Raw genomic sequence first — 19,607 nt, 5'->3', positions numbered from 1 at the left:
ATGGAATTCGATGAATTATTGTTAATTGCTAATTAGGTTTGTAGATCTTTCGTTGTTATCATGTCTTTGTTGTTAATCACTGCAATTAACTGTAACTAGCTAATTGAATCGATGCATTTAGCTTAATTAATCTTGGTAAGCCTTAACCTAGACCGGAAGGTTGGAAGGGGTGATACCAGCAGTGAACAATAGGATGCTTTGGTGAGGGCGGAAGCTAAGCTAATAGTATTTCAGGGCGAATTGAGACCGGAAGGAGATATTCGTTGCCCCTTAGACCGATACAACTGACTGATTTGTGACCTTAGCTGCAAATAACTAATATTCATTGATGACCCGACAATCCTAGTTTCTTCTCCCTATTGCTAATCTCTCTTACTCTTTTCTCTCGCTTGAATCTTATTTAGTTTAGTTTAAACAACTCAAACCCCCAGTTTAGTGACCTCAGACGGACTAAATTGACAAGTAGATAGTGACCGCCTCCCTGTGGAGATCGACCCTACTTACCGCTGACTTCTGTTAGTAGTACTTAGGTATTTATTTTTGGTACTGTAACGACGGCGAGAGAGGAAAGGGTGTGGTGGAGGGGCGGTTGGAAAATTAGGTTTTTTTATGTCTTCCAATTTTTCTAGTTTTAGAGCGAGTATGTCAATATGGTTGCATGGTGGACTATTCAACAACTAGAAGACCTAACAGTTCCATGTCGTATCTGTTTAAAATTTACTTAATAGAACACAATCAAACAGTGAGCATGCGATACTTATCCAATATTCAACTCCCTGTTATTAGTTATTAATTATTAATCAAAAGATAATCCTATTCTAACTCTCTTATTGGTGGATGATCAAAGAAACTTAAGTTGATTAGGTGAAGTTTTTGGACTCACCTTCCTTAAATCATGTAGGGATACAAATTAATTAACAGAATAATAATGTAAAAATAGGACTATACTAACTACTACGTAGAACCATGTCTTCATGGATTTGAAACATTTTTTGATTTCTGGCTTGCGACTGTGATTGCCGCGGTTTTTTCGTGGCAGAAAACTAGTTGGAGAGAACCTCACCGGCCGACTAACTCTCACCACAGATTCAAATAAGTTGAAGTGAAGTAGTGAACTACATACAATTACTTACAAAGTTACATACTTGCTCTATTGGTGAACATGAAAATTTTCACAATTATATGTGAAATAATGTAAAGTAGTTCAATGTCACTATTTCACATGGTTGATAAGCCCGTTGATAAGCCCGTATATGACACACAAATAAGTGGTCTATAAGGTAAAATTTAATGGTTAAAACTTTGATAAAATTTTCTAGGGATTCAAGTTCAAGCCTCCTAGTCAAGAGCAACCTTGTGAATGTATATGACATAAGACTACGCTTTTTAAACTTTGAGTCTGTCATTCTCGGGTGCCTACCTAGTTACGTGGTTTGCAGGTTATTACGTATATCGATGATTTACCCAGTGCACATCAAAAGTAACGGCTGTAGTCTCCTCGTCGTAGAAAAAAAAATAGTGAGTGATTTCAAAACTAAGAAGTATCTCATTTTGCTAAATCAAAATCCTCTTACATAAGCAAAGAAACCATAATTGGCATCTTTTACAAGAAATATAAATGATCTAAATATATCACATAAAGATTGCATTAGTTACAAAACTTTAGCCAAATTAGTAGAGTTGTTGGAGTAGTTATAAAAAGCATATGACATCATCACCTCCCTTATTTTTTTATTTTCACACAATAAAAACATAACATCTCCACTCCATTTGCACACACCAAAATTTCCAAATGACAAAGGCAACAACCACCCAAAAACCAAAGCCATGGAAACCCTTAACAGCAACAAAATGTTGCTCAGTAGAGAATTCCATAATCCTAGGAATAAACTTCAATAACAAGTCTCGAACATCCGACCTAATGTCCAAAAACATAGCACCATTACCGTCTTTTCGACGTTTGGCCTATTCGGGACACTTGAGCAACCTAAGTAGCTGCTCGTCACAGCGGATTAATGAGGATTTGGCTCAGTCATTTGGGTTAGACTTGTTTGATTTTCAGGTGAATGAGTTAAAGGCCATAACACAGAATTTTTCAAGGAGTTATTTGCTTGGAGAAGGTGGGTTTGGTAAAGTTCATAAGGGTTATGTTGATGATGGTTTAAGGAATGGCTTAAAGTCTCAGGCTGTTGCTGTCAAACACTTGGATATTGAAGGCTTACAAGGTCATAGAGAATGGCTGGTAATATTAGACCACTTTTTTTTCATTTGTTTCTCTTCACTTTTGACTTTTTTAGTTTTGGTCAACTTTGTTCACTTTTTTTTAGTTTGTTTGGATTTTCTATATTACACTACTCTCCGGCCTCTCCTTCACAAATAAGTTTACTTTATTTTGTGAGAGGAAAATAAAAGCAAACTTGAACTATTTACTAAGATGGAGGGACTAATAATATGTTGGTTCATTGGCATCATGACAGACCTTTTTAAGATAGAGTAATTATAAGACATTTCATGTTTACCAGAACTAGTGAAATCATTGGTAAACAACGTATGGAGTATATGACATTGATATGGATTGGATTGGTAACATTTAAACTAGCTTTAATAGGATAAAATTGCGAATTTGTGATCGACACTTAGAGCCGAGTTGTAGTTAGATATAATTATGTAAGGGGTAGTACTCATATATGTTGTGCATTGTGAAGAGTATTAGAAAAAAAAAAGTTGGCAAATTACAATGGACCAATACTTATACAGTTATACTACTCCGTATATGTTTGTGTTTGGCAGTCAGAGGTAATATTTCTAGGGCAGCTAAGGCACCAAAATCTGGTGAAACTAATTGGATATTGCTGCGAAGATGAAGAGCGTCTTCTTGTTTACGAGTTCATGCCCAGAGGCAGCTTAGAGAACCATTTGTTCAAGAGTAAGTCCATTTTCATCATTCTCATTAGCATCAGGGTGGCAGTCTGGTTATCATGAGACTACTCTTGGAACTTTGAAGATTAAAACGAGACTGTCTCGCAAAGGACCATTAATCGATGATTTTAGTTGCTTAGGTCTTAAATATGTTGATTGCAGGACTTTCATTATCACTGCCATGGGGAACAAGGCTAAAGATAGCAATAGGGGCAGCCAAAGGTCTTGCCTTCTTGCATGAAGCAGAGTCACCAGTCATATACCGCGATTTTAAGACCTCCAACATCTTGCTTGACTCTGTAAATCAATCTACTTATACTTTTGTTACACACTTTTGTGCATTTTCCTGTTGTTGGCTTAGAGTATTCATTATCCAACTTTGTTCAAGTATGCATAATTCTCAGTTCAATTTTTTTTGCTTGCTGAAACTCTGTCGACAATTGCTGCTAACAGTTGATATTTATTGCTTCAGGATTTTACTGCTAAATTGTCGGATTTCGGGTTAGCAAAGATGGGACCTGAAGGATCTGATACCCATGTTACTACAAGGGTAATGGGTACTTATGGATATGCTGCTCCAGAGTATGTTTCTACAGGTAATTTGACAAAGTCCATGTAACATGTTATTAGACAACTAGCACGTCTCCATCCATGTTATTGCAAGTTTGCAACACATCGACAAGTCGGTTATGAGTGCATATATTCAAGTGCTTATGATGTTAATGGTTTGCATGTTTTACAGGGCACTTGACAACTAAGAGCGATGTCTACAGTTTCGGGGTAGTACTATTAGAACTACTAACCGGAAGGCGGTCAATGGAAAAATCAAGGCCAAAGGGAGAGCAACACCTAGTGGATTGGACGAAACCATATTTGTCTAGGAGCAGGAGACTAAGGTACATTATGGACCCGAGACTTGGTGGGCAATACTCGGTTAAAGGGGCCAAGGAGATTGCCCAATTGGCGGTACAATGTGTGAGTTTGAACCCTAAGGACAGACCTAAGATGCCCATGGTTGTGCAAACACTTGAAGGATTACAAATTCATAAGGACATGGCAGTTTCTAGTGGATTATGGCCTCTACCAAATACAAAATCAAGTAGGGTTAATGGCGTTTCTGCCAAAGGAAGGACTAATAATTGTAAGCCCTCACCTATTGCACCTATTAAAAAAGCCTGATTTCTTAATTAGCTTATAATTATAATTATAATGTGATGTAAATAATGTTAATTGCAACTATATTATAATAATTACGAGTATAAAACAAGAAAACCACCAAGATTATGGTTGTGCTTTTTGTATAGTAGTGTGTAATAATAATTTTCTTGTAAGATTATGTGTTGGTGTCGTTTGGTTGTCATGGCATAATCAATCTCCCGTTAATTTCAAAAACACGTGAATTGGGTAATTTATGTGAATTACTAAAAAGACGTTTGATTGACATGTAGAAATTGACTGGACATAGAAATTTCAAACTATCCAGGGGGAGCTAGGTCCATTATGGAGGAGTTTGCAATTCCTAGAAAAAAAAAATTATGGGATTTTGGGTAACTAAACATCTTCATTTTTTCCAATTCATGGGATTTTCGAATTCCCCCACATTTCTAGTGGCAACCAAACAATGCCTTAAAGTTAATCTGTATGTAAGATGATGTAGAAATATACGTAGTAAGTACGTACACTTTTAGAAATTGGGGCGTTTAAAACTTGTTTAGTGAACTGGTTTTTAAATCTGTTTCGTTAGCATAAAAAAACGATTTCAGTTCAATTAAGCAGTTTTTACAGTTCGGTTAATTATGGGGTTGCCAATTTTAATTAGTCGAGTATGACATATTATTCTTGATTGAATGATACAATTGAAGTTAGTACAACATAAACGTTAATTAATTCAATTCATGACATCATTTTTCTTTTTTTCATTATGAAATCAAGTTTGTTGAGAAACCTATATTTCATATTTGCGATGTTATTTTTTATCTTGTAAATAAATACATGATATTATGATTGACTAAAACGATGAAACTTTGAAATGTTTAATGTAAATAATTGAAGTTCAAAACCAATTGTCAACACCAATAATGATATAGAAGGTCCACTACCAATCGTATGTATAAACAATTTATATTTCAGAAATTCTCATATAAGAAAAATATTATCCGTTTTAAGTTTAAAAGAGGATAAATAGTTACCACTATTATAAATAAAGACAAAACCCAATATCTAAATATTAGTAAAAGAATTGTCTTTTTATCTATACACTGACCTATTTTAATCTTAAAAGAGACTTATTATGTATGTTTGGAGGAGTTGGAAAAAGAACCAAAGTATATGTTCCTACTACGTATATTATAAAATGGAGTTGGAACTTGGAACAAATAAATAATGTAAAGATATATGATGAGTAGAAGAGTTAGACTATATGAGGTACGTACAAATCATTGACAACAACTTCCTTAATTAATTAGTAACTTCACTTAAATAACATGTGACTTATGCTTCAATACAAAGAAACTAGCCATTCTTTTATTTGTGTCAAAAGCCTCAAGTAATGCTTATACATTTATAATCTCACTGACGTAACAAAATCCCAAAAGGCTATATTAATAAAAATTAGAAAAAAATTTACAGTATAGGTATTTAAGGGGTGTTTGGTCAAGCTTTCTAAGTGTTTTTCTAATTGTAAAAGTAGAAGTAAGGCCAAACACTATAATTTAGGGAGATAAAAAACTACTTTTTAAAAGTCAGAAGTTAATAAAAAGCTACTAGAAATAGAAGCACCAAATTGATGCTTCTGCTTCTGCTTCTACTTCTCCCAAAAACTCTTAGGATTATGGAAACTAAAAAAAAAAAAATTAAAAAACAGTAGTAGGCCAAACACATCAATTTGTTAAGAAACTACTTTTACAAAAGTTAGGCCAAACAACCACAACTTTTTCAAAAAGTAGTTTATGAAAAAACTCATTCTAAAAAGTAAAAGCTATTTCACATAAACTAGGCCAAACAGCACCTTAATGTAACACCCCTATACTCCAAGTGCCTTACCAGGACCACACAGGTATAAAGATGTTACCATCTCGGTTTCCCGAGGCAATGAGAATCATAAGACAATAACGAAACAATGTTTAAATAGTATAAAGTTAAGTGATTACAATCCGAAAACCCAAACTGATAAAACGTGAATACATGTTCTCCAAAATCAAATGTCTAAAAGCTAAACATAACTTCTGACAACAGCGGAAGACTCTTCTAACTGCAGTGATGACTCATCCCAGCTAGCCCATGTATCTCTACTCATACCTGCTCAACAACTGCTCACCATCCCCGAATGGATCACCACGATTTTTAAAATAATAAACGGGGTCAAGACTAATCACACAATTTATATAATCCAACAACACAACAAACAACACACTCGATCAATCGTCACGGATATACTCGAACTCCATCACCAACTCCACAATATCGACTACACACTAAGGTGTGTAGCCCCGTCGAGTGCCCATCGCAACAGTCACTCCTCGCCGCCGAGTGGGGGACCGCGGCCGTTCCCACCTAAGCCCCGCTCATCTCCGTCGAGCGATAAACCCAAATCCATTAATGTGCACATCCCTTCGTGGCGGGTTCCCATGAAGGCGAATAATGGGCGTGAAGCCACTCCCGCAAGTGACTCCACTCAGCCAGGGACGCACCCCGAAGAACACAGACAGATACAAACAATCACAACTACTAATCAGCAATCAAAACCAACAACCGTCACAATACTCTTATGGTAACAATTAACAATCACAAAGCACCACCAACACATTATGAGACTAATATTGAGTAAGGAAACCCTACCTGGAATGCAATACAGTCAGACGATCTCAACAGTTGTTATCAAAAGGCTTCTTCTACGAATCCTCCTCCTAACATATGATCATACAATTACTACTAATCAAGACAGACAACAAAACCCCCAAATCTCCAAATTAGGGTTTAATCAACTTAAACAAAATACCATAAAAACAGTACGTAGATCTTACCCTCGACGCAAGGATCACAAAGATGTAAAGAAAGGTAAATTCCGACCTTCCAAGCTCCGGGATTTGTCAATAATGCGATGAATGCGAAGTACGTAGATTGAAATCTCTTTTGAAAGTGATTAGGTTTATAAAAGCGTATTATGAAAGTGACGGAAGTGTTTATATATTAATTCGCATTATTAACCAAACCCGACAAAACATTACCCGTAAACCGGGCTACTCGATCGAGTAACTGACGTACTCGGTCGAGTGCCGCCTACTCGATCGAGTACCAAGGCTACTCGATCGAATACCCTACAGGTCAGAAACTAATTTAAATCGTAAAACACCCTTACTCGATAGAGTAAGGCCCACTCGATAGAGTACCCAGAGACTCATAAAACCGTAGTATTACAGTCTTCCTTCCTTAAAAAGAACTTTGTTCCCGAAGTTCAAACCACAACAAAACAAAGACATGCTACTACACTCCCGACACAACAACCAAAACAAAACTCAACATAAAAACATGCTACTAACCAAACTCAACCCGACTCAAACCATTACTAACCATACCGACACAACACCAAAAAGATGTAAAAACTCCTAAGAACTCTTTGCGATAATCTCTTACCCCCTTAAAGAAACAAGGTTACGTCCCTGTAACCATACATACCTGATCAAAAAGGAAAGGGTAACGCTCTCTCATGGCCTCCTCTGCCTCCCATGTAGTTGTAACACCCCCTCATACCAAGGTGCCTTACCAGGACCACCCTACCATGAAAGTGTGTTACCATCTCGGTTGCCAGAGGTTAGTACATATCAAAAGCGTCTGAACTGAGCACATTTATTAAAATGCCATAAAGAGTTAACATTTACATCAAACTAAAATCCAAAACTGATTCAACAAAACAACTCCAATGTCTGACAACTAATGAAATCAAAACTAAGACTCGGACGGTGATGCTATGACTGGTGATGACAACATTCCCAAGACTGCCCCAAGCTCACCACTAGCAATACCTGTCAAGCCTGCTCACCATCCCCGAATGGATCACCGCAGATTCCACAAACAACAACGGGGTCAGTATTACTCAATCAAAATAAGACAAACAAACGATGTAACCAGCTGATCATCCTCCAACCCCAGTCTCCCGATCTCACACAGTAACTGACTACACACCGAAGTGTGTAGCCCTGCCAGATTACCCATCGCAACAGGTAATCCTCGCCGCCAGTGGGTGACCGCAGCCGATCCCACCTAGTCTAGCTCATCAACGAGCGACTAACAATCCCTGTCCCTTAATGTGCACATCCCCTCCCGTGGTGGGTTCCACGAAGGGCGAACTAGGGTGTGAAGCCACTCCCGCAAGTGACTCCACCACAATCACAAACACAGTATCACAATTGTCACCACATCTCCACATCAACACCGCCACAACAACGCCCATACTCCGATGATCAGCAGATAATAAATAACACAAAACAATCATGTCTTAAACAATGAACAGTAAACTGAGTAGAGAAAACCCTACCTTAGCAATCAACAGTAGAACGAAACTCGAACAATCAGAAAGGCTCCTCTACGAAATCTTCTCTTATACAATAACCACATAACACAATTACACATTGCACAATCCTCCGTATCTCCAAATTCCATAAATACAATAACCCCAAAAGAATACAAATGAATGGAAAATGAAACTTACCAACAGTAGAATAAGAGATTATACGCAAGGACCACGACAATTGCACACACAACGAGATTATGGGATGATTAGGGAGTGATTAGGGTAATCGTAAAATGATGAGGGTTGAAAATGTTAGAAACTAACGCGGAATATAAAATAACCCTAAACCTTCCCTAATCAAACCGGTATAATAACACTTCGCCAGACCGGATACTCGGTCGATTAAAGTTTATACTCGGCCGAGTATCCTCTACTCCGTCGAGTATTCACTATACTCGGCCGAGTATTCCTCGGCAGAACTAAAACAGACCATACCAACAGCACTACTCGGCCGAGTAGGCTATACTCAGTCGAGTAGTCACTTAAGAAAATCCGTAGTATTACAATCTTCCTCCCTTAAAAAGAACTTTGTCCCGAAGTTCACACTCCACCCTAAAACAAGACACTACACAACGCAAAAAGACTACACAAACAAACATTTATCAACGCCAAAGAACCACACAAGACACCACAAGACTCACTAACCCGACTCAAAATAAGACAAAACACAACCGCGACCATCTCCTACCCCCAAAAAAGACAACGGTTACGTCCCCGTAACCAAACATACCTGATCAAAATGGTTAGGAAAACGTTCTCGCATAGCTTCCTCGGGTTCCCATGTGGCTTCCTCCACATTGTGATTAGACCAAATGACCTTGAGTAAGACCATCTCACCATTCTTTGTCTTACGAACCTTGCGATCAAGAATCTCTTTAGGAATTTCGGCGTAGGACAAGGATTCATCAAGCTCGATGTTCTCCATCTCAAGGATATGCGATGGATCACTCACATACCTCCGAAGCTGAGAAACATGGAAAACATTGTGGACTCTATCCAAAGCTGGTGGCAAAGCTAATTTGTAGGCTACCTCGCCTATACGGTCCAAAATCTCATAAGGACCTATAAACTTTTGACTTAGCTTACCCCTCCTCCCAAACCTCATCACACCTCGCATAGGTGACACATTCAAAAGGACCTTGTCCCCTACTGCGAACTCAATGTCCTTGCGGTGTAAATCGGCATAGCTCTTCTGACCATCTTGAGCTGCTCTCATCTTTTACCGAATTAACTGGACTTGCTCAACCATATCCTGCTCTAGATGAGGTCCCAAGACTACAGCCTCAGAACTATCATCCCAACAAACTGGACTTCGGCACTTCCGTCCATACAAAGCCTCAAAATGTGCCATCCCGATACTCGTATGATAACTGTTGTTGTATGAAAACTCGATCAGATCAAGCCTGTCTTCCCAGCTGCCCCCAAACTCCATGACACAAGCCCTCAACATGTTCTCTAAGGTCTTGATTGTTCGTTCTGTCTGACCATCGATTGCCGGATGAAAGGCTGTACTCATCTTCAAGGTTGTACCCATCAACTCCTGCAGTTCTTGCCAAAACTTGGATATGAACCTCGCATCACGATCAGAAACGATATCCTTGGGTATACCATGTAACCGAACCACATGCCTCCCAGTAACCTGCAGTGCATCTTAAACCAAGTATCTTTCATAGGAACAAAGTGAGCCGACTTGGTTAACCGATCAACAATCACCAGATCATGTTGTTACCTTGCTGTGACCTAGGCAACCCCACAATGAAGTCCATAGAGATTGACTCCCACTTCCACTCAGGTACTTCCAAATACTGTATCTTACCTTGTGGTCTTCTTTGTTCACCCTTGACCCTCTGACAGGTCAAACGTCTGGCCACAAACTCAGCTACATCTTTCTTCATGTTTGGCCACCAAAACGTTTTCTTAAGATCTTTGTAAAGCTTGTCACCACCCTGGGTGAACTGAATAAGGAGTGCAATGAGCCTCCGTCAAGATCACTCTCCTCAACTCTGCATCCTCAGGAACACACCATCTACCATCAAAACGGACACTCCCATCTGTATGGATAGAAAACCTGGAAACCGTCCCGCTCTCTACTCTTGACTTTCATTTCTGAATCTTAGGATCAAGCTCCTGTTTACTCTTGATGTTCTCATATAACTCTGCCTCGATCGTCAAATCCCCGATGGCATCTCCCTTCCTTAACATAAAGATCCCCATCCTAGACACCTCATCCCTCAGCTTCAGCAAGGACATGGCTGTACATAGCGAATGAACGCTCTTCTTACTCAGAGCATCTGCAACAACATTAGCCTTACCCTCGTGATAGATGATCTCCATATCATAATCTCCGATAACCTCCATCCACCGTCTCTGTCGCATGTTCAGCTCCTTCTGAGTGTAGATATATTTTAGGCTCTTATGATCAGAAAACACCTTAAAGGTTGCTCCATAAAGGTAGTGCCTCCAAATCTTAAGAGCCAAAACAATTGCACCCAGCTCCAGATCATGAGTAGGGTAGTTCTCCTCATATGGCTTCAGCTGCCTCGAAGCATAAGCTATGACTTTCCCTGCCAGCATCAAAACACAACCAAGACCATTATTTGAAGCATCGGTATATACCTCAAAGTTCTCACATCCCTCTGGCAAAGCTAGGATAGGAGCTGTGGTCAAGCGTTCCTTTAAGGTCTGGAACGCCGTCTCATAACTCTCATCCCAAACAACTCTGGTCTTTTTCCTCATCAAAGATGTCATAGGCCGTGCGATGGTAGAGAAATCTTTCACAAATCTCCTGTAGTATCCAGCAAGGCCTAAGAAACTCCGAATCTCAGCAACATTCTTCGGTGATTCCCACTTGGTTACGGCCTCAATCTTACTAGGATCCACAGATACCCCCTTCTTAGATATCACATGTCCCAGAAAAGCCACCTCCTCCAACCAGAACTCGCACTTAGATAGATTGGCATAAAGTTGATTCTCTCTCAGAGTCTGCAAGACTATCCTCAAGTGCTCCTCATGTTCTTCCTTAATCTTAGAATAGACTAAGATGTCGTCGATAAAAACAACCACAAACCTGTCTAAGAACGGTGTAAAGATCCGGTTCATCAAATCCATGAAAGCTGCTGGTGCATTGGTCAACCCAAAAGGCATCACCACATACTCATAATGACCATATCGAGATCGGAACACTGTCTTAGGAATATCCTCATCTGCTATCCTCAGCTGGTGATAGCCCGACCTCAGATCAATCTTGGAAAACACACCTGCTCCACTTAGCTGATCAAACAGGTCATCAATCCTAGGCAAAAGATACTTGTTCTTCACTGTGACACGATTGAGCTCTCTGTAATCAATGCACAGTCTCATACTCCGATCTTTCTTCTTTACAAAAAGAACTGGGCCTCCCCACGGTGACACACTAGGCCTGATATAACACTTGCTTAGCAACTCATGTATCTGCTTTTTCAACTCTGCTAACTCTTTAGGTGCTATACGGTAAGGTGCTTTGGATATTAGACATGTTCCCGGTTTAAGCTCCACGCTGAAATCAACATCCCTCTTGGGAGGCAAACTCGGTATCTCCTCAAGAAAGACATCATCAAACTCTCCCGCCACAGGTATCTCAGCAACTGTCTGCGGCTCTACTCGGCGATCTCTCACATGACAGAGAATCAAGGGGCACTTTTTCCTCAAACATGACTTTAAAGTCATCACAGCTATGTACTTACACTTAGGTTTTACCACAAACCCCCGATAGGACACTCTAACACCCTTAGGACCTTTTAGGGACACTCTCTTTTGCCGACAATCTATCTTGGTATCATACTTACCCAACCAATCCATCCCGACAATCACCTCAAACCCATCCATAGGAAACTCTAGCAGGTCTACCGGTAAATCTACCACTCCAACCACCATAGACAATCCCTTATACAACTTGAGACACGACACAGACTCCCCCGAAGGTATGAACACATCATCTCTTACATCCTCGAACTTCCCCAAACCCATAGACAAGGCATGACTCTTAGACACAAAAGAATGTGTAGCCCCCGAATCAAACAAAACAAAAGATGGTACATTATGAACAAGAAAGGTACCGGTAACTACATGAGCATCATCTTGTGCTTCCTGTTTGTCCATCATGAAAAGCTTCCCACTGTTTTTCTGTCCTCCACCTTGAACCGAAGCATTGGAGGTACTTGGCTTGGCTGCTGAATCTTGGGTGGTGTTGTTGTTCTGGCGCTGATATGATCCACCACCACTGCGGTTGTAACTGCCCTGGTTGCCCTGTCCACCTCTGTTGCCCCATGAACCTCCCGGTTGGTTACTAGCAAAACTCTGAGTTGGCCCCTGAGAGAAATTCCCCTGCCGAGCTCCTGAACCAGTGTCGGGCCTGTAACTCGTGTATTCCCGTCTCCTGTGGCCTACACCACCACAGTTGAAGCATGTAAGGTTAGAGTTGTCACTCACACTCCGACCTCCATTCTTTCCCCAGCCACGAGATCCCCCCGAGAAACCAGCTCCACCAGAAAAAGCCTTTGCATGGTTGAAGTTCCCTTTCTTGTTGGCCGACTGACTGTTGCTTCCACTTTGTCGGCCTTCCTCTTTCAAGAGAGTGATCCTCTCATCGATCTCTCTTGAGAGATCTACCATTCTTTCAGCTTGGCCCGCTCGTAGGTACACTTCCTTAAGGTCAGTAGCAACCCCAGCTGGCATACGACTCACGATCTTGGCAGATAAACCCCTCTCAAAATGGAGAGCCAAACCCCTCTGTCCTAGCTGCATGTCCTCAACATAACGAGATAGCTCTAGGAACCGATGATAGTAGTCAGTGACTGTCATCTCCTCAGACATGGTGAAGGAATCAAACTCAGATCTTATCTTGTGTCGAATATGCTCCGCCACAAACTGCTCTCTCACAGCGCTCTTTAACCCAGACCAAGGAATAGCTCCCAGACCCTCAGCCTGGTAATAAGCTCTAGCATCTTCCTTGACGTTTTGCCACCAAACAGCAGCTTCACCTCTCAGTAGTATACCACCTGCTCAACGATCATGTCTTCGGGGCACTTAACCATTTCCATGAGAGCTTCAATCTTACGGTGCCACTTCTCGAGCAGCTTTGGTTCACCCACCCCTTCATATGTGGGAGGGTTGAAGCGAGCAATGATGATGATGAGCTGAGTAGCATCCATCAGCTTCTCATTCCCCTTTCCCACATTTCTGAGAGCTTCAAGGAGAGCCTCTTGTTGCTCAATCATGCGAGCAACCTCATCAAGAGTCATCTCAGAAGCTTGGATCTGTGCGGGGGTCCTTTTGGGAGGCATTTTGAGCTGATAGGAAACAAGGAAACACAAGCACAAAAGCCTACGGCTCAAAATGTAACAATCTTCCGCCAAAGGAACACTTGGCCAAGCATACTACAATACTCGGTCGAGTAACGACTACTCGGTCAAGTATCCTAGATACTCGGTCGAGTAATCGACTCCAGTAGCTAACGTCAAAAACCCAGAAAGCATACTCGGTCGAGTACAAACAATACTCGGCCGAGTAGTCACTGCTCGGTCGAGTACACCTACTTACTCGGTCGAGTAAACACGTACAGTAGCCAAGACTACTCACTGCCAGACAACACTCGGTCGAGTGCTTGGATACTCGGCCGAGTACTCCCTCCTCGGTCGAGTACCTGCCCTGCTCGGCCGAGCCATACTAAAGATGGGTTAAACAGTATAAAGTCCCCTATCATACTTTCTATTCCCTCATCAAACATATAACAGCAGGAACTTAAATGCCACGTTATAAACACACAACCATACCACTCATTCACAAGCTAATCCAATACACCAAAAGTTCACATACCCATCCCTTCTACTACTTTTCCAATCATCAAACTGACGAATTCCACATATAAATTTCCAACCATCACTTATTATCAACATGAATCTTCACATACATGCACATACAAGACACAAACTCTCATCACACTTCCCCATGTGACCGGCTCGAGTTAATGAGGGCCAAATTGCGACTCCGGGACGTCTTCCGAGTCTTTGCGGTAGCTCCAAACAACTCTCCCCGGGTTCATTTTATTTAGACTCCCTAAGTTCATTAGATTCATTTGTTTAGGTGTAACACCCCCATACTCCAAGTGCCTTACCAGGACCACCCAGGTATAAAGATGCTACCATCTCGGTTCCCCGAGGCAATGATATTCATAAGATAATAACGAAACAACATTTAAATAGTATAACTTTAGTGAATAAGATACAATCCAACACCAAATACCAAAATACGATTACATGTTCTCAAAACCAATTGTCTACTCAACTAAATGAAATGTCTGATAACTACTCATGCTACAGCGGAAGACTCTATCATCTGAAAGTGGCACATCCCAGCTATCCCTTGTAACTCGACTCATACCTGCTCACCATCCCCGAATGGGTCACCACAGTTTTTAAAACAATAAACGGGGTCAGTACTAATCACACAATTTATATAATTCAACAACACAACAAACAACACAGCTCAATCATCACAGATATACTCCGAACTCCATTCCCAAACTCCACAATACTGACTACACACTAAAGTGTGTAATCCTGCCAGAGTGCCCATCGCAACAGGTCAATCCACGTTGCCAGTGGGGGACCGCAGCCGTTCCCACCTAATCCCCGCTCATCTCCGTCGAGCGATAAACCCAAATTCCTTAATGTGCACATCCCTTCTGTGGCGGGTTCCACAGAAGGCGAATAATGGGCATGAAGCCACTCTCGCAAGTGACTCCACTCAGTCAGGGATGCACCCCGAAGAACACAGACAGATACAAACAATCACAACAACTAATCAGCAATCAAAACCAACAACCGTCACAATACTTGTATGATAACAATCAACAAACAAAAATTATCATCAACACATTATGGGACTAATACTGAGTAGGGAAACCCTACCTGGAAAGTAACACAATCAGACGATCTCAACAGCTATTATCAAAAGGCCTCTTCTACAAATCCTCCTCCTAACATACAATCATACAATTACTACCAATCAAAAAACACAACAAAACCCCCAAATCCCCAAATTAGGGTTTAACTAACTTTAACGAAATACCATAAAAACAGTACGTAGATCTTACCCTCAACGCAAGGATCACAAAGGTGTAAAGAACGGTGAATTCCGACCTTCCAAGCTCCGGGATTTGCCAATAATGCGATTCATGCGAAGAACGTAGATTGTTTTCTCTTTTGAAAGTAATTAGGTTTGTAAAAGTGTATTAAGAAAGTGACGGAAGTGTTTATATATTAAATCGCATTATTAACAAAACCCGACAAATCATCCCCTCAGAACGGCTACTCGATCGAGTAGCTGACATACTCGATCGAGTGCCGCCTACTCGATCGAGTATCAAGGTTACTCGATCGAGTACCCAACAGGTCATAAACTGTTTTAAAACGTAAAACACCCTTACTCGACAGAGTAAGGCCCACTCGATAGAGTACCCAGAGGCTCATAAAACCGTAGTATTATAGTCTTCCCTCCTTAAAAAGAACTTCGTCCCCGAAGTTCAAACCACAACAAAAAAAAGACACACACTACTACACTCCCGACTCAACAACCAAAACAAAACTCAACATAAAACATGTTACTAACCCAAACTCAACCCGACTCAACCACAACAAACATACCGACACAACATAAAAAGGTATAAAAAGCTCTTAAAAACTCTTCGCGATCATCTCCTACCCCCCCTAAAAGAAACAAGGTTACGTCCCCGTAACCATACATACCTGATCAAAAAGGAAAGGGTAACACTCTCTCATGGCCTTCTCTGCCTCCCATGTAGCTTCCTCAGACTCGTGGTTAGACCAAAGGATCTTAAGCAAAACTGTCTCACCACTCCTAGTCTTCCTAACCTTCCGGTCAAGAATCTGCTTAGGCACCTCAAGATATGACAAGGACTCATCTAGCTCTAAGCTCTCTGCCTCTAACACATGTGACGGATCACTCACATACTTCCGCAGCTGAGATACATGAAACACATTATGCACCCCTCTCCAACGCAGTGGCAAAGCCAAACGATATGCAACCTCTCCAACCCGCTCTAAGATCTCATAAGGCCCTATGAACTTCTGACTCAGCTTGCCTTTCTTCCCAAATCTCATAACCCCACGCATAGGAGACACTTTCAGAAGAACCTTGTCCCCAAGCTGAAACTCTATATCCCGGTGATGTAGATCTGCATAACTCTTTTGCCTATCCTGAGCTGCTCTCATCCTTTCCCTGATCATCTTAATCTGCTCAACCATCTCAGGTACCATCTCTGGTCCTAGAACCAGTGCCTCAGCACTGTCGTCCCAACAAATCGGACTCCTACATCTCCTCCCATATAAGGCCTCGAACGGTGCCATACAAATACTAGTGTGATAGCTATTGTTGTAAGAAAACTCTATCAAATTCAACCTCTGTTCCCAGCTACCACCAAAGTCCATCACACAAGCTCGTAACATATCCTCAAGAGTCTTGATCGTTCTCTCAGTCTGGCCGTCTGTCGCAGGATGAAATGTTGTACTCATCTTCAAAGTTGTTCCCAAAGATTCCTGCAACTCTTTCCAAAACCTTGAGATAAATCTCGCATCTCTGTCAGATACTTATGAATTCAAAGGTATAGAGTCGTTTGGTTATATCAAAGGTATAGAGTCGTTTTTTAGTGTTCTTTAAATCTCTACGTGAAATGTAGTGTGAGAGTCATATCGGTTCACATATTTCAAATGATAAGAAAATGGCAAGCATGGGCAGTTGGTACTCCTATGGAGTAAAGTAATTCGGATGTCCCGGAAGTGACATATATCTGAATAATAATAGATGGCCTATATAGAAAAGGAATGGTACTGTATATATATATATATATATATATATATATTATTCAAATATCACTAATTCAGTATTGACAATATCACGAGATGTTGAAATTATATTGATATGGTTAAGGAACCGATATGCATTTGCTCGCGGAATTTAATGGACTAGATAATGGAGATCTTATAAATAAGTCAATTTTATTGTCGACACATAATCAATGATTATGAATGAGCTCATGGACCTGAAGTCCATTCATTGACCTGAAGTCAATTTAAGTTATGAATTTTAAAAAAATAAAACTTTACAGTTTGCATTTTGAGTCATCATTATGTGCACTTTAGATAATAAGTTTATCATTTGCATCTTAGTGTTAATATATACCGTATACATTATTGCATTGTTTTTATTGTTGTTTAGAATTAGTTGCATATCCCGTATGCATGCACATAATTAATTATATTGTTATTGTTGTGCGGAAGCGTGAATATCCTGTGTTGGGCCTCTGCTGCACCGGTGTCCACTGTCCATAATAGTACGATATTGTCCGCTTTGGGCCAAGCCCTCACGGTTTTACTCTTGGGCTCCTTCCCAAAAGGCCTCGTACTATTATATTTTCTGGACACTTATAAAGATGATCTTCCATCTTTATTCTACCGATGTGGGACATGAGTTTGCACCCTAACAGTTATACTTTGATAAATGTTTAACAAGAGAAATATATTTTACAGCCTCTTATAAACGATCATCAAATGATGATGTTTTATTAATTGAGTTTTGGGAACTTGTGATTATATATGAACCTCCACGACATGACTGAAAGGTTATCGTGATTATTTCCAAAATGTAAATTCAAACTCCTGTAGAGTTACTTTAAGGAAATTATTATTGTCTCAACCTGAAGTTTGAGCATATGAGGATAATTATTTAGATGAGCTTCTAACTAAACATGTGAAATTAGTTTATGGTCCAGAAGTACCATAACGATTGAAAAATAATGTAGTCAAAGTCTAGAATGAGAATGTCAATTCATACACATGTGGTTGACCAAAGAAAACCGCTCAAAGGTATTGGATGATTTATTCAATAATTATAATTATCGGATTGATTCTCCTTAAGATAAGGAATTAAGGATGATAGTTACACTCTTTTTCCCTTCGACTAGGTTCTTTTTATCCCAACGGGTTTTTCCTAGCAAAGTTTTTAACGAGGTAGCAATTTAAGCGCATTATTACGCTATAATCTTGTCATCATGGTTGTTGAGATGATAATTTGTTCATGATTAAATAAATGTTATATCATCTATTAAGAAGAAATTATCTATCATAATTATGGAGGTATTATTTGAAATGAAGATCCAAGAGCTATTATGAAATGACCACATCCAGATTGTGATATCCGAAGAAATATGATATTGAAGTTAGCATGGATTTCTATTGATTGAAGATTCAAGTTTATCAACTATGATGAATTCTATTTCAACGATCGAGAAGTTAAGCCAAAACATGGATCATTTCAAGATACATCAAGTTATGTAATCATAAGGAGGAGTTGACACGCGCCGTACTCTTTTTCCTTATCCATGGTTTTGTCCTACTGGGTTTTCCATGGAAAGGTTTTAACGAGGCAGCTATTATTGTGCGTGTTTTGAAGATTATTGTACTCTTTTCCTTTCTAGCGTTTTTCCCATAGGATTTTTCTAGTAAGATTTTTAACGAGGCATCTTCTTCAGTAATGGACATCCAAGGGGGATTGTTATGAAATATTATTATATGGATGTCCATATCTTAGAATATTCTAGAGTATATTATCTTATGAAAACTCTACCCTCATTGTATGTGTATACATACCCTCATAATGGAATAATATACAGTTCTGTCCCCCCTTATCTTCTCCCTACAATTTCTCTTCCCCCTTTATTTCACAAATAATAATAATAATAATAATAATAATAATAATGGATTCTGGGCTCTCAGCAAGGACTTTGGTATGAATGGCTGAAAGCATACTACCTTACTATTGACTCAATCTGGAGTATTCAATCGAAAGACCACCATCCTGAAAGTTTCAAAAACATACTTGCAGTTAAAGGAGGAAATTCTGTACAAGACACAAACTCAGGTAGAAGCCACATCCCTAGTCAATTCTTGGTCTCAAAATGGAAAGTTCAGAATAAGCAAGACTTATCACTGGTTTAGAGACAACAAGGCTCTTCTGCTCTGGGCTCTAGATCTTTATCATAAATTTATTATTCCTAGTCATAAGG

General features: G+C 40.0%; 1 protein-coding gene across 1 annotated transcript; it reads left to right on the top strand.

Moving 5' to 3' along the window:
• Positions 1-1,759: 1,759 nt before the first annotated feature.
• Positions 1,760-4,217, top strand: LOC141607710 (putative serine/threonine-protein kinase PBL15). Its single transcript, XM_074427066.1, has 5 exons — positions 1,760-2,242; positions 2,791-2,926; positions 3,082-3,218; positions 3,392-3,515; positions 3,662-4,217. The coding sequence occupies exons 1-5, from the start codon at positions 1,793-1,795 to the stop codon at positions 4,096-4,098; spliced, it is 1,284 nt and encodes a 427-aa protein (XP_074283167.1). The 5' UTR covers positions 1,760-1,792; the 3' UTR covers positions 4,099-4,217.
• The last annotated feature ends 15,390 nt before the right edge of the window (positions 4,218-19,607 follow it).

This window comes from Silene latifolia, chromosome 1, assembly GCF_048544455.1.
Source record: "Silene latifolia isolate original U9 population chromosome 1, ASM4854445v1, whole genome shotgun sequence".
In the NCBI taxonomy this organism is placed as follows: Eukaryota; Viridiplantae; Streptophyta; class Magnoliopsida; order Caryophyllales; family Caryophyllaceae; genus Silene; species Silene latifolia.
The sequence above is the reverse complement of the archived record's forward strand: the minus strand, read 5'-3'. Positions and strand labels throughout refer to the sequence as shown.